The sequence below is a fragment of the Rana temporaria genome, chromosome 12, assembly GCF_905171775.1.
Source record: "Rana temporaria chromosome 12, aRanTem1.1, whole genome shotgun sequence".
Taxonomy (NCBI): domain Eukaryota; kingdom Metazoa; phylum Chordata; class Amphibia; order Anura; family Ranidae; genus Rana; species Rana temporaria.
In genome coordinates, this window is record NC_053500.1 from 39,347,665 (window position 1) to 39,362,015 (window position 14,351).

Sequence of the window (14,351 nt, forward strand, 5' to 3'; positions counted from 1 at the left end):
ATTTTGTTTTCTCACAGTTAATGACGTGAAGAACGCGGTCCAGTGTGTGTCCAGCTACATGCTGTTTGACCCTTCAGATACAGTTATGCAACAAAACCTGGCGTACTACAAGTTCTATAAGGAGAAGTGGGACCTTGAGGACTCCGATTTCAACCCTAGAGAGGTAACCCTCAATTACAGTATATTTACAGTACAGTATGTTTTCTTATTTATTATTTTTTTCTAGTGATTATAATGTGGATGAAAATATGAGGAAGGTTAGGGACTTTAAATGAAGCACATTATTATTACTGGGGTAGATTCACATACCTTTTGCGGCGGCGTATCTCCAGAGCCTCTAGTGGTGAGGATGGACTACGCTGCAGCTGACTCCAGGTCACGGCCCCCAGGGTCTTCCAGGTCACGGTAGGCTATAGGAGGATAAGCTAAGGTCGGGGTAACTATCAGACAAGGATATACAGAGAACAAGCTAAGGGTCAGGGTCACAAGCAGACAGGGATAGTCAAGAACATGCCAAGGTCAGAGTCACAAGCAGGCAGGGATAGTCGGGGACACGCCAAGATCGACAACAGAATCAAACGTAGAGCACACGGCAAGCAGGAAACAGGAAACCAAAGACACAATAGCTTAACAAACACTGTTGATCAGCACGGCTGGCTTGCAGTGCACAGGTTAACATAGGGTTCCCTGATAGGGCCTGGGGTGGAGTCATGCTAGAGGAGAGAGTACTTAAGCAGCCAGGTGAGAGTGGCTGGCCTATAAGGTGAGCACATGGAGGTAAGCTGACAGACAAACATTGCTGCATATCCATGACAAGAACAAAGAAGAAGCTGCAAATACTCAGCATTATTATTAATATACAGGCTTTATATAGCGCCAACAGTTTACACAGCGCTTTACAATATGGAGATACATATATAAACCATTTCTCTTCAAAAGGATTTCTAAATTTGTTTGGCCAGTCTTGCGATTTATTCACTTCTGCCACTCCACATGGCCAGGCAGTTAACGCTACTATTTCCTGTTTCAGCCTTACCGTTTCCTGTGTTAAATGTCTATTTACTGAACAAATAAAAATGAGTTGGATGGGGCTCATTCATTATCCAGTAAGCAGGTGACACAGAAAACTGGTAAACTGAAATTGATGTTAGGGATTCCTCGCTATGAAACACAGAAGCTAAGTGTGAATCACAAAACTGGCTGAACAGAATGACAAGTCCTTTCAGTAGTAAGTTATAGTGTATGTAATTCAATTGATAGGCAGATTCTAGGAGTTCTGCTTTAATAGCAAACTAGACTAAGGAAAATCTGTAAGCTCCTGTCGCTCATCTCTCTGTCTGAAATGCTAGATACCTGCCAGTCCTGACTATTCATTGATTTGAATCATTTCTGAGTCACTGACTTGGAGCTAGCTTGCATATCAGTTTTTTTTTTTTCATGCCGCTGTTTTTCTTCTCTACAGGAAGCCCTGATTTATCACAACCAGACTGTGCGCCACAAGGAGCTGTTGCAGTTTGCTCACGATTTTCTCCGTCGGGATAGCGATGAGGTAAAATCTGGAAAATGAAAATGAAAAATATTAAAGTGAATCTGTTGTAATATCCAATCGGTGCAGAGTAATAGGTTCACTTGATCGTCAGCCGCACTTTGCCACTTTACGCTTTTGGAAACACTTGGTACGCCTGGCTGTGGGGATCATTTACCTTCATCCTTCCACTATGATGTGCTGGATTGTCGAGCTGCCAGTTGCCAAGGAAAGGGAAGGTCATTAGTCCTGTGTAAGCTATGACATAGACCAGCATTGAGCTTACACAGTGCTTTCTACTCATAGTTACATAGTAGGTGAGGTTAAAAAAAGACACGAGTCCATTAAGTGCAACCTATGTGTGTGATTATATGTCAGTATTACATTGTATATGCCTGTATGTTGTGGTCGTTCAGGTGCTTATCTAACCGCTGAGACCACCGCAGTGGATTCCACATCCTTGCCGCTCTTACAGTAAAGAACCCTCTACGTATTTTAAGGTTAAACCTCTTTTCTTCCAATTTTAATGAGTGGTCATGTGTCTTGTTAAACTCCCTTCCACGAAAAAGTTTTATCCCCATTGTGGGGTTACCATTTGTTAATTGAAATCATATCCCCTCTCAAGCGTCTCTTCTCCAGGGAGAATAAGTTCAGTGCTCATAACCTTTCCTCATAACTAATATCCTCCAGTCCCTTTATTAGCTTTGTTGCATTTCTTTGTACTCACTCCATTTCCAGTACATCCTTTCTGAGCACTGGTGCCCAAAACTGGACAGCATACTCTAAGTGCGGCCGGACCAGAGTCTTGTAGAGCGGAAGAATTATCGTTTTATCTCTGGAGTTAATCCCTTTTTCACGCACGCCAATATTCTGTTTGCTTTGTTATCAGCAGCTTGGAATTGAATGCCATTGCTGAGCCTATCATCTACTAGGACCCCCAGGTCCTTTACCATCCTAGATTCCCCCAGAGGTTCTCCCAGCAGTAGATTGCATTCATATTTTTGCCACCCAAATGCATTGTAACGGTCAGGGGTTAACGCCGTTTACGATATTTCATTCCACCAACCCACGACAGCTTATCGACACTCCACAATCTAGCAGACACGATCCATAAGAATTCCCCAGAATAACGAGACACAACTCTGTTCTCTGGTTTCAAACAGATGACTTTAATGTCAAACTCAGGTTTTTTATATACAGTTACAAAGCATGCTGCAGTAAGAAAAGGGACAATGACACACTCCACCCACAATATCACACAATGGGTGCCAACGAGTCCCCCTTACCCACATCTTAGACAGACTTTCTGACTCTGCGATAAGCTATTCCTACCTGCTACACAATCCACATTCCTTTAGTGAACATAAGTCAGACGTCTGACCTTTAGAGTGTGTTAACTCACAACACATATTAGCATCAATAGAACTTTCACACAATACAGGGTTAGTTAGCATAGCACCATGAAATATCTTAGGAGTCAGGCTTAATTACCACAATAGACAATAGAATGCAATCACAGCAAGCTTTCATCACTACAGCCATGTAGCTGGAGGTGATTAACATCAATTAACATCTCAACAGTCTATGTTCCACATTGAAGGAGACACTCTATTGACTTGTTGTGTTCAGAATGAACAACTTGTAATATTTCAAGATATCCTGCAATACATTATGAATTATCATTACTGTCCCATCTCATGTAATTCAAGATATCATTTCTCAGTCATCCTATGCCCCTAGTGGACATAGGATGACCCTAGACACAAGAGTCATTGGTGAAGCTGAAACAGGAGTACCCCACATCCTTCAAGAGCCACTGGGTCCCACGGGCCATACCATTACATGCATATACCATGTAGTTGCCCACCCCATTAATTTGTTCAGATCTTCTTGCAAGGTTTCCACAACCTGCAGAGAAGTTATTGCCCTGCTTAGCTTAGTATCGTTTGAAAATACAGAGATTGAACTGTTTACCCCATCCTCCAGGTCATTTATGAACAAATTAAATAGGATTGGTCCCAGTACAGAACCCTTGGTATTTGCACCTTTTGGATGCATTTCCGATGTCATGATTCCATCAGTTTTAGTGTGGAAAGGGTTGACGTTGTTGGATTTGAGTGCTGATGTCATCCACTGGGAAGATTGACCCACAAGTGCTCCACGCTCTCTGGCTAGAGAAAGCATTGTCTCATTGCTTTAACTGGATGCTGCCTCACTCAGTAGTGTATTTAGGTTTTGTGCTGCCCTAGGCCTGACTAAAGTCGTGCACCCTCTAATTGAAATATGACACACCCCTTCCTGTCAAGGCCACACCCCTTGCTGTTTAAGACCTGCCCTGAAATTTTCAAATGGGGACACTAGTTGTGAAGGCCTGGGGGGGGGGCAATGGATTCCCTTAGGGCCAGATTCACGATTGACTTACGACGGCATATCTCCACGTACGCCGTCGTAAGTCCGAATCCGAGCCATCGTATCTATGCGCCTGATTCTTAGAATCAGTTACGCATAGATTTGGCCAAGATACGAGCGGCGTAAGTCTCCTACGCCGTCGTATCTTGGGTGCAACATTTACGCTGGCCGCAAGGGGCGCTTCTGTAGATTTCCGCGTCGAATATGTAAATTAGGTAGATACGCCGATTCACGAATGTACTTGCGGCCGCTACGCTGTTTACGTAAGGCTTACGTCCGGCGTAAAGTCACCCCTGCTATATGAGGCGTAGGTAATGCAAAGTATGGACGTCGGCAAGCGTATCTTTTTACGTCGTTTACGTAAGCCGTACGCGAATGGGGCTGTGCGTAGGCTACGTTCACATCACAGGCACTTAGGGAAAAAATTTGACGTGATACTGAGCATGCGCGCGCATGCGCAGTTCTTTAAGCGCGTCATTTACGTGGGGTCACGATTGATTTAAATATAACACGCCCACCTCTTCCACATTTGAATTAGGCGGGCTTACGCCGGGCAATTTACACTACGCCGCCGCAACTTACAGAGCAAGTGCTTTGTGAATACTGCACTTGCCCGTCTAAGTTGTGGAGGCGTAGCGTAAATAGGATACGCTACGCCGGAACAAAGATACGCGCTCCTACGTGAATCTGGCCCTTAATTTGCATAGATTTCTTCTCACTTCCTGTTTGGCTAGGGGGCAAGAAAGTGAAGGAAAATCAAATCTCTGCAATGGGACAGGGATGGTAAAAAATAAACTGACAGGGGCTATAACCCTCCCTTACTCTATCCAAAATGAAAAAAAATAAGTGTTGCCTATACTTTAAGAACAAATTACTGATAATTTTATGGAGAGGACTAAGAAGATATAACAATGCCAATGGTGCATAAGAAAACATATAGCACAGTGAGGAAGGGTCGTGGTCCAGGATGATTGGACAGTCAAAATTAAAAGCAGCGCAATCCCGCACCCCGCCCACAGTTGTGGAATGACGGCCACCCGCATACCAGAAGCGGTGCAGCCACGCTAGACTAATTTGCCTCTCAGCCCAGTCTGCCCCATAAGACTGGCGCTACACTAACAGTGTAGCGCAAGCCGGCGGGGACGCTTTCCATGCTGCCCCCTCTGCAAAGTACTGCCCTAGTCCTGGGCTTTGTCGGCCTAGGCCAGGATACAGCGTTGGCCTCACCTTTGCCAACTCTTATGTGATAACAGTGACAAGTAAAAAAAGGGGGGGGTGGTAGGTGATTAGTTAATTAAATAACTGTGTACAGTCTAAACTTGAGTAATCTTGCTGAACCATGTAACTGCCTCTTGATCCCAAAATCCGAAGGATGACACATGATCCTGGACCCAACATTGGATTATACCACCCAGGAGCCTCAGTGCAGTGGCAGAAGTGTGTGGATTACGGGTGCCAGGGTCACTGAAATAACGCGTCCATCGGAAGTCACATGTCTGGGAACCGGATGTGATGTCATACCCCAGGCAGAAGAGCACCTGAATGTTGGCTGGTGAGGTAGGGGCAAGCCCCCAAAAGATGTTATCATGGTGACCAGCCTCTCTCCTTTGGTTTGAGTGCTCTCCATGACTTTGTTTGCCCTCACCAGCCGATGTTCGGGTGCTCTTATTAGCAGGTGTATGACATCACATCCGGTTCCTGGACATGTGGCGTCCAGAAGACGTGCCATCTCAGTGACCACAATGGCCATATTCCTGACACTTCTCCAACTGTCCTGAGACTCCTGTGCCATGTAACCTACTGTTGGGGCCGGGATCATGTGTCATCCCTCGGCTTTTGGGGTTTTGTGTTTCTCCTTTCCACTGGCTTGGTGATGTATCAGTCTGGGCACTTTTGTATGTCATGCTTTTTAACTTTACATTAAAATGAATTTTGATTTCATCTATTCCTGAGCTTGTGGCTCTATTGACTTCTACAGGGCTGAGAGCGCTGCTTTATTTGTTGTTCTTGAACTGCAGGTATTTCATGTTAGGTCGGTTAGTAGTTGTTGCTGTGTTGCCTGCTATTGGACATCTCAGGTGCTTCCACTTGTCAAATTCTGTAAGCCAAGTTAAATTTGCAGCAGCATTTGTACTATACTGTCCAGCTGCAATGTAAGCATTTACTGTAGGTGGGCCAAGTATGACAGGTACAAGTACATGGACCTAGATGCACAGGCTCTGCTTCAAGGGCCACAGCCCAGATACACAACCGCGCGACAGCGGCCACAGCCCAGACACACAACCACACGACAGCGGCCACAGCCCAGATACACAACCGCACGACAGCGGCCACAGCCCAGACACACAACTGCACGACAGCGGCCACAGCCCAGACACACAACCGCACAACAGCGGCCACAGCCCAGACACACAACCGCGCGACAGCGGCCACAGCCCAGACACACAACCGCGCGACAGCGGCCACAGCCCAGATACACAACCGCGCGACAGCGGCCACAGCCCAGATACACAACCGCAGGACAGCGGCCACAGCCCAGACACACAACCGCACGACAGCGGCCACAGCCCAGACACACAACCGCACAACAGCGGCCACAGCCCAGACACACAACCGCAGGACAGCAGCCACAGCCAAGATACACAACCGCAGGACAGCGGCCACAGCCCAGATACACAACCGCACGACAGCGGCCACAGCCCAGATACACAACCGCACGACAGCGGCCACAGCCCAGATACACAACCGCACGACAGCTAGTTAGACTAGTAAAACATAAAATGGCTTAGTCTCATGACAACCCACAAAAAGGTTTCTAACTGAACAAACTTTCGTCACTGGACAGGGCATCAGTGACATCATTGTGTTGGAATGTTTGATGCTCTTGTGGTTCTTTCTGTAATTCTTCTTTTCATTTGCAAGACCACAAACAGATTAGCACTGTGAGAGAAGTAATCCTCATTACTCATAATTACACTGTATATTTTGATGGCTCATAAAGACCATGCTAGAGTTGATGGACTCACTGAGCAAGCCATGGTTTAATTATGAGCAATTAACATAACGGAGTGTCCAGTGTAAATGTAGGGAGGATATTGCTCAGCTTCAGTAAAGCAAGCCTGGTGGAAAAAGGGGAGACAGTGTTGATCACAGAAGAAGATTGGCAATCAGGTGTATGTCCCACGACCCACTCTCTCTTGCCTACCCAACTTTGACTATGAGGTTGTGTTCATATGAGTGTTTAAAGTGATTGGAAACCCACACCTTGTAAAACAAGCCATTCAGTTAAAAATAGAAATGAAAGGCAAAACATTTGTGTATAGATATATAAAAAAAAAAATTGAAATACCTTTTTTTCCCTTTTTTAAGTGATCTCTTTCCCTTTATTTTCCACTGCATAAGAGCTGGGGGAAGAGAAACAGCAGCACACTGATCTTCCCAGTGAAAGGCTGTGTAGGTGAAGGGGGGAGTGTCAGCACAAGTCTGATCCTTGGAAGAGAGCAGTCTGAGCGGCATAACTAGAGAACTGACCACGGTGTGTTCTCCTGTTTAGTGTGGTCAGTTTTTATAAGGAATGCAGGGGGACTGGTGGAATTTCACGCAAAGAAAGCTATACAAAGAGAACAGGATACCTTTTCAAACAAGTACATGGTACAGCAGGCACATATCAGGAATATGAAATGTTGGGTTCTATGCATGAAGGTAAAAAGCCTTCTCTATGCAACTGCCCCCCCCCCCCTTCATACTTAACTGAGCCTGATGTTTCTCCAGCGCTGTGCATGGGAGCCTCAGCTCTGCTGGGTCTCTCCCTCCGCAATTTGCTGAGACAGCAGCAGGAGCAATCACAGCTAGTGAGCCAATGAGGAGAGATGGGGGCAGAGCCAAGCCACGGTTGTGTGTGTGAATGGACATGTAGAGCAGCTTGGTAATCAGCAGCTTGCAATGGGGGCAGGAGGGAGGGGCCAGGAGCCCCAGCTGAGGATTGGGGCTGCTCTCTGGAAAACCATTGCACAGAGCTAGTGAGTATAACATGTTTTTTTATTCTAACAAATAAAAATCCCCAAGACTTTGCAATCACTTTGAAGGGTCAGTTCATCCAAAAGCAATATTTTAGTCTCAGGTAGAGCCTGGTGTGCCAAGTCAGTGTCTGGCTTCTTATTTTTCTTAGATATCTCAGCAGTGAGATTTTCCAGCCATAATGACTCTGACCTGGGTGTTTAGGATGTATTTGTGTACTCCAGTTCCTCCTCTTTTATTATCCATAAAATAAAGCGGAAACCTCTCAAAATGGCTGCCAATGTTGCTGTTGAGGTGTTAGGACTCAGGCCGCGTACACACAGCCGAGAAACTCGATGGGCAAATCACATCGTTTTGCTAGTCGAGTTCCTTGTTCGGCTGTCAGAAAACTCGTCGAGCCAAATGTTCCCATTGCCCAACGAGGAAATAGAGAACATGCTCTCTTTTTGGCTCAACAAGTTTCCCGACGGGTTTCTCGGCGAAAAGTGTACACACGACCGGTTTTCTCGGCAGAATACGTCTCCCATCGTGTTTCTTGCTGAATTCTGCCGAGAAAACCGGTCGTGTGTACGGGGCCTCAGACGCTCAAGCGGAGAAATGTCACTAAAGCTGGCCATACACTAGTAGACTTTAATTAGAAAAATTAACATTTTCAGAATGTTCATTCTATATTCTAATGGTTAATGGGGTCAAGTCGTTTTTGACTTTAGTGGCGAGAAAATTGGAAGAAGGATGAAAATTTTGTATAAATAAAATTTGAATGGTTTATGTCATTTTCGCTTGGAAATCAACCGGTGTAAAGTCAGCTTAACAAAGTCCTCGAGACATGACACTTTCAGGTAGTTTAAAGCTAGCCATGTATATTTACGTACCAGATGTGTCAGATATTAGGCTCGTGCAATTCGTTTCGTAACGAATCTAAATTCGGATGAATTTTGCAACTTTCGGAGGTTCGTAAACATTTCACATTGTAGTGATGTAGCACCCGGTGGGTGGAGCCACAGCCTTCAGCTGGGGGCACAAGTATCTAACACACCTGAAAGTGTCAAATGTTGAAGAGTCTATGGGACCTTCCAGCTCATCTCCTTAATCAGAAAAAAAAGCATAAGTAATATTGCTCTCTTGTGGGGCATTTGCATATTTTTTTTTTTTACGTTTTACGATAGAAACTTCCATTTTAAATGTAGCGCCTGGTTACTTTTCAGAACCGGTGCTATTGAAATTTAGAGGGGGTCAGAGAGTTAAGTAACTCTGACCATTGTTAATTGGTTCAAATTTGGGTCTGTTTCAGCTTGAGCTCAGCTTGTGCTGTGGGCTCATTCTGTTGTGCTGGGGTGTTTTTCCCACCCCGGTGCAGTAGGTGGCAGCAGTGGAGTTGAGGTTTGGGTGTTCTCTCCCAGCGGCCAATCGGGAGGCTTGGGCCTCGCTGGGCATGCTGGGAGAGGGTACTTATGGAACAGACGCCATTTATGGCCGGGTCTTTTCTTCCGGTGTGGCACCCACCTTCAGGGTGGCCACGACACAGCGCTCCGGTGTTATGGCCTACCTGGCCGGAGCGGGCGTGCTATGCAGTGTTCCTGGTTTCGGGCCTAAGTTGGTCCGGAGCATTCAAGCAGGACGGGGACTCAGTAGTCGACTGGGTTCCCACTTTTAAAGATCCCGGGCACGTGTAGCTGTTCGGTGGGGAGTCCATCTGAGGAGCGCCAATGAGAGGCTGGCGGTCCAATAGGATTCTGACGAACCACCGGGGATCAAGGTGACCGGACACTGAAGGATTGACTCCCCTTTTAGTCGGTACCTGTGGCTACGTTAAAAAGAGGATTCAGGCGTAACTTTACCTAAGAGGGTTACCTCCGTATCTGCAATTCAAGAGGGCCTGTGGCAGAGGTTTCCTTTCTAAAATTCATTCAAGAGGGCCTGTGGCAGAGGTTTCCTTTCTGACATTCATTCAAGAGGGTCTGTGGCAGAGGCTTTGTCCTAAACAGATTTGAGTGGTGTTCCGGCTGCTAGGTCAGTAAAGAGAGGCCTATCCGGGCACGCTAGGCCCACTCAAGCAGGAGTGGTGCAAAAGTGTTACACATAGGAAGAGGACTGTTTCAGATACTACGCCTGAATCTGCTGTTCTCCTTTCCATCTCTATCCCTTTCATCACCTGTTTACTGTTGGGTAATAAAGAGCACATAAAAAGACATTTATTCGTGGACATTCCTTTACTGCTGCTGCATGCACCATTCATCCCTAGACATTCGAGAAGAGCCATGAGGTAAATCTGCCATCCCATCTATTATCAGCGGCTCCTTCGGGGGTGAGCGCTACATATAACTTCTGGGTTGCATACTATTTGCAGGAAGATAAATAGGCATCTAGCAGAGACCTGTTACATCTGTGCACATGCTATTGGGTTCTGATATTTAGGGCTTTGTAAATACCCATGTTATGTGTGCGTATGCAGACATGCTGCAAATCTCTGACTGTTTCCAAATACCTGGGGAGAGTGGCGCAATATCTGCCCATGCATGGAATCTCAAGGCAAGCATGTGCCCCTCAGCAAAACACTGGAGTTGACCCCCCTCAACTCATTATGGAAGGCTTTCATCAAGATTTTGGAGTGTGTTTGTGGAGCTTTGTGCCCAAGTTCTGATATTTGAGGAGAAATCCTGTCTTGCAATAGAATTTCCAGTTTAATCTTATCTATGAGGGTTTAGGTCTTGGCTTAGTGTTGGCCACTTGAGTTCCTCCACACCAAACTCCTCAAGCAAGGTATTTATGTGCTTTTTGGCAGTAATAGGATGGGGTCCCCAAAGTTTTGGCCATATATTGGATTTGTAAGTGCTTGTTTTTTGCATTTCAGTCTAAGTAATCGTGTGTTGTTGACATAGTTACGGCTGCTGTTTTTTACAATCAGGAGCCAAGTATAGAGTCTTATCGGAGACCATGAACCTGGCCTTATCCATCTCAGATAATACTATATGTTTTCTTATCACTAAGGATGGCAGTATAGTGACTAATATGTTGTTCAATAGTCTGGTTGTTACATTAGACCAAAACCCATTGGTTCTCCAGCCCCTCTGCTTTGGTTTAAATCAGTGCTCCATTTTCTCTTTTCAGACTCAATAATGCTTGTGCTACCATATAATACTTTAAATCTAAACATCCCCAATAGGGTTCCTCAAATATGTCTTTGTCTGGAAGCAAACAATGCTCATTGACAATTGGCCTTGTGATCTCTGCTAACATCCTATAGTCCTCTTCTGTTGGGATCGCATGACCAGATACTGACATCATATAATCAGAGCTGTGGGGTCCTGGAATATCTTCTCTCATACACACGGTGTGCGTCGTAATTGCATACAGATGATCAGAATTTCCGACAAGAACATTTGTTGTCAGAAAAATTGAGAACCAGCTCTCAAACATTTGTTATTGGAAATTCCAACAGCAAATGTCCGATGGAGCCTATACGTGGTCGGAATATCCTACCAAAAGCTCACATCGAACATTTGTCGGAAATTCCGATCGTGTGTACGCGGCATTCGAGTCTGCAAAAGACTTGAGATTGGGGTGGAGGTTCACCTTCCAGCAGGTCAACAACCCTAAACATACAGCCAGAGCTATAATGGAATGGTTTAGATCTGTGGTTCTCAACTCCTGTCCTGAGGACTCAATAACAGGTCAGAGTTTAAGTATTACCTTGGGAATATGCAGACTAGAATACTGCAATCACTGAGCAGAAAATGATATCACCTGTCATGTATTTCAGTTATCTTGCAAACCTGGCCTGTTAGTGGGTCCTGAGGACAGGAGTTGAGAACCACTGGTTTAGATCAGGGGTCTCCAAACTGCGGCCCGAGGACCAGATGTGGCCCTTTGCGAGGCTTTATCCGGCCCTTGGGACACTATTACTCCCAACAATATGAAGCACAAATCCTCACACTTACACTAACAATGGGTCACTATTTCTTTTATTAATACCAATGATGGGATACTAACTCCTCCTACTGACCACCAACCCTGAGGCCATTTTATTCTCATTGATGCTGGACCTGGGACATTTTCTACCCCCCACTGGCCACAATCCGGCCCTCCTAAAGTCTGAAGGACAGTAAACTGGCCCTTTGTTTCAAAAGTTTGGAGACCCCTGGTTTAGATCAAAGCATATTCATGTGTTAGAATGGCTCAGTCAAAGTCCAGACCTAAATCCAATTGAGAATCTGTGGCAAGACTTGAAAATTGCTGTTCTAGCTTGAGCTATTTTGCAAAGAAGAATGGGCAAAAAATTCACTCTCTAGATGTGCAAATCTGGTAGAGACGTCTCCAAAACTTGCAGCTGATAAAATGTGGAAATTTTTTGAGGGGTTTGAATACTTTTTCAAGGCACTGTAGTATAATTAAAGCGGGGGTTCACCCGGACATACAACTTTTTACCCTTAGATGGATGCTCGTTTTGTCTAGGGGAATCGGCTAGTTGTTTTAAAATATGATCTGTACTTACCGTTTACGAGATGCATCTTCTCCGCCGCTCCTGGGTATGGGCTGCGGGACTGGGCGTTCCTATTTTGATTGACAGTCTTCCGAGAGGCTTCCGACGGTCGCATCCATCGCGTCACGATTTTCCGAAAGAAGCCGAACGTCGGTGCGCAGTATAGAGCCGCACCGACGTTCGGCTTCTTTCGGCTACTAGTGACGCGATGGATGCGACCGTCGGAAGCCTCTCGGAAGACTGTCAATCAAGAAGGAACGCCCGCTCCCGAAGACCATACCCGGAAGCGACGGAGAAGATGCATCTCGAAAACGGTAAGTACAGCTCATATTTTAAAACAACTAGCCGATTCCCCTAGACAAAATAAGCAGGAATCTAAGGGGAAAAAGTGTTGGGTGAACTCCCGCTTTAAACTGCATGAGCAGTGATCCTTTTGTAAACTTGGTGGTTTGCCAGGGAACATTAAGATGCTTTGCAGCTTCTTAAAAGGCTTTGTACATGAGCCCTTAGGCAGATGTCTTACCTCCCATTTTTCCCAGTAATAGTTCCCCTGGAATCTTAATGCATATAGCGATATTCTAACAGTGTACATTTTTATATTCCAGGTTGAAGTCGGAGCAGTCCAGGACACAGAACCACCCCCATCTGATACAGAGTTTGAAGGGGAAGGGGATTATGAGGAAGGGATTTTTGCTGAGTGGTGGGCAGAACCAAAGTCAAAAGGAGACATGGCTGACAAGCCAAGCTTAACCTAAAGCTTCTGGTCTACCCATGGACTTGTATGATCCACACCAAGGACAACACAAGGTGCCCATCAGTGTACATAATTCAATGAACGTTCCAATGCTAGAAAAGCCCAACCATTCCACAATTTGTACAAAACAATATTCATCACGATACCAACATGAGAACAGTGTAAACATATTGACTCTATAGAAAATACCATGGAGTGTTTCTACATTTTTCAGTGTTCTTATCCTTCAAGTTCCATCAGAAGAGTTCCTTATTGGTCAACTCTCACTTCTCGCAGGCACATGCTTCCATCTTTATTGGCTTACAACAGGATATTTCAATGGAGAAGAGGAAACTACTGGCACTTAGTTGCATTCAGTGGATTTTGGGATCAGCTACTGGTCAGACTTGGTTGGAATTGTCTGAAAATTGCTTCCCTTTAACAAGCCTATTCCCGAGTGATTCACAGACTAACTAAAAGATAGAATCTCATTCTTTGTGTTCCTACCTTGGACCTCATCCATGCTGGACGTTTCTGTATCAGCTCCAGTGGTATCCTGTTATGAGACATCCTACTATACCCCTTTAAATGGAGTGAACAGAGGCTTCTCCATTTCCAGATGTTTCAGAAGTAATAAAAGGAATTGCAAAATGAAATCAACACTTTGTTTTTTGTTTTCTGTCCTCCAAAATATCTTGTTCTTTGAGGATATACGTCTTCAGTATTCCTTTAATTGTTGTTGCATATTTATTACCATATACAGTAAGGGCCATTTATATGGATACACCAAAAACAAAAGTTGGATTCAAAATGGCCGACTTCAAAATGGCCGCCATGGTCACCACCCATCTTGAAAAGTTTCCCCCCTTACATATACTAATGTGCCACAAACAGGAAGTTAATATCACCAACCATTCCCATTTTATTAAGGTGTATCCAAATAAATGGCACACCCGGGTGGATCCATATAAATGGCCCACCCTGTATACTCGAGTATAAGCCGAGGCACCTAATTTTACCACACAAATCTGGGAAAACGTATTGACTCGAATATAAGCCTAGGGTGGCAAATGCAGCAGCTACTGTAAGTGGAAAAGCGGGTCAACAATTCCCATTTGCAGCCTCACTATGCCCATCTGTAGCCTCACTTTGCCCATCTGCAGCCTCACTTTGCCCATCTGCAGCCT

The 14,351-nt window shown here is 45.2% G+C and overlaps 1 protein-coding gene across 1 annotated transcript in view; it reads left to right on the plus strand.

Moving 5' to 3' along the window:
* Positions 1 to 13,824, plus strand: part of P3H4 (prolyl 3-hydroxylase family member 4 (inactive)) — a 36,809-nt gene extending 22,985 nt beyond the window's left edge. The window contains exons 5-7 of the mRNA XM_040331797.1: positions 18 to 163; positions 1,463 to 1,549; positions 13,037 to 13,824. Coding sequence (XP_040187731.1) covers positions 18 to 163; positions 1,463 to 1,549; positions 13,037 to 13,186 — 383 coding nt within the window. The 3' untranslated portion in view covers positions 13,187 to 13,824. The remainder of the gene's footprint in view (positions 1 to 17; positions 164 to 1,462; positions 1,550 to 13,036) is intronic.
* Positions 13,825 to 14,351: the final 527 nt, after the last annotated feature.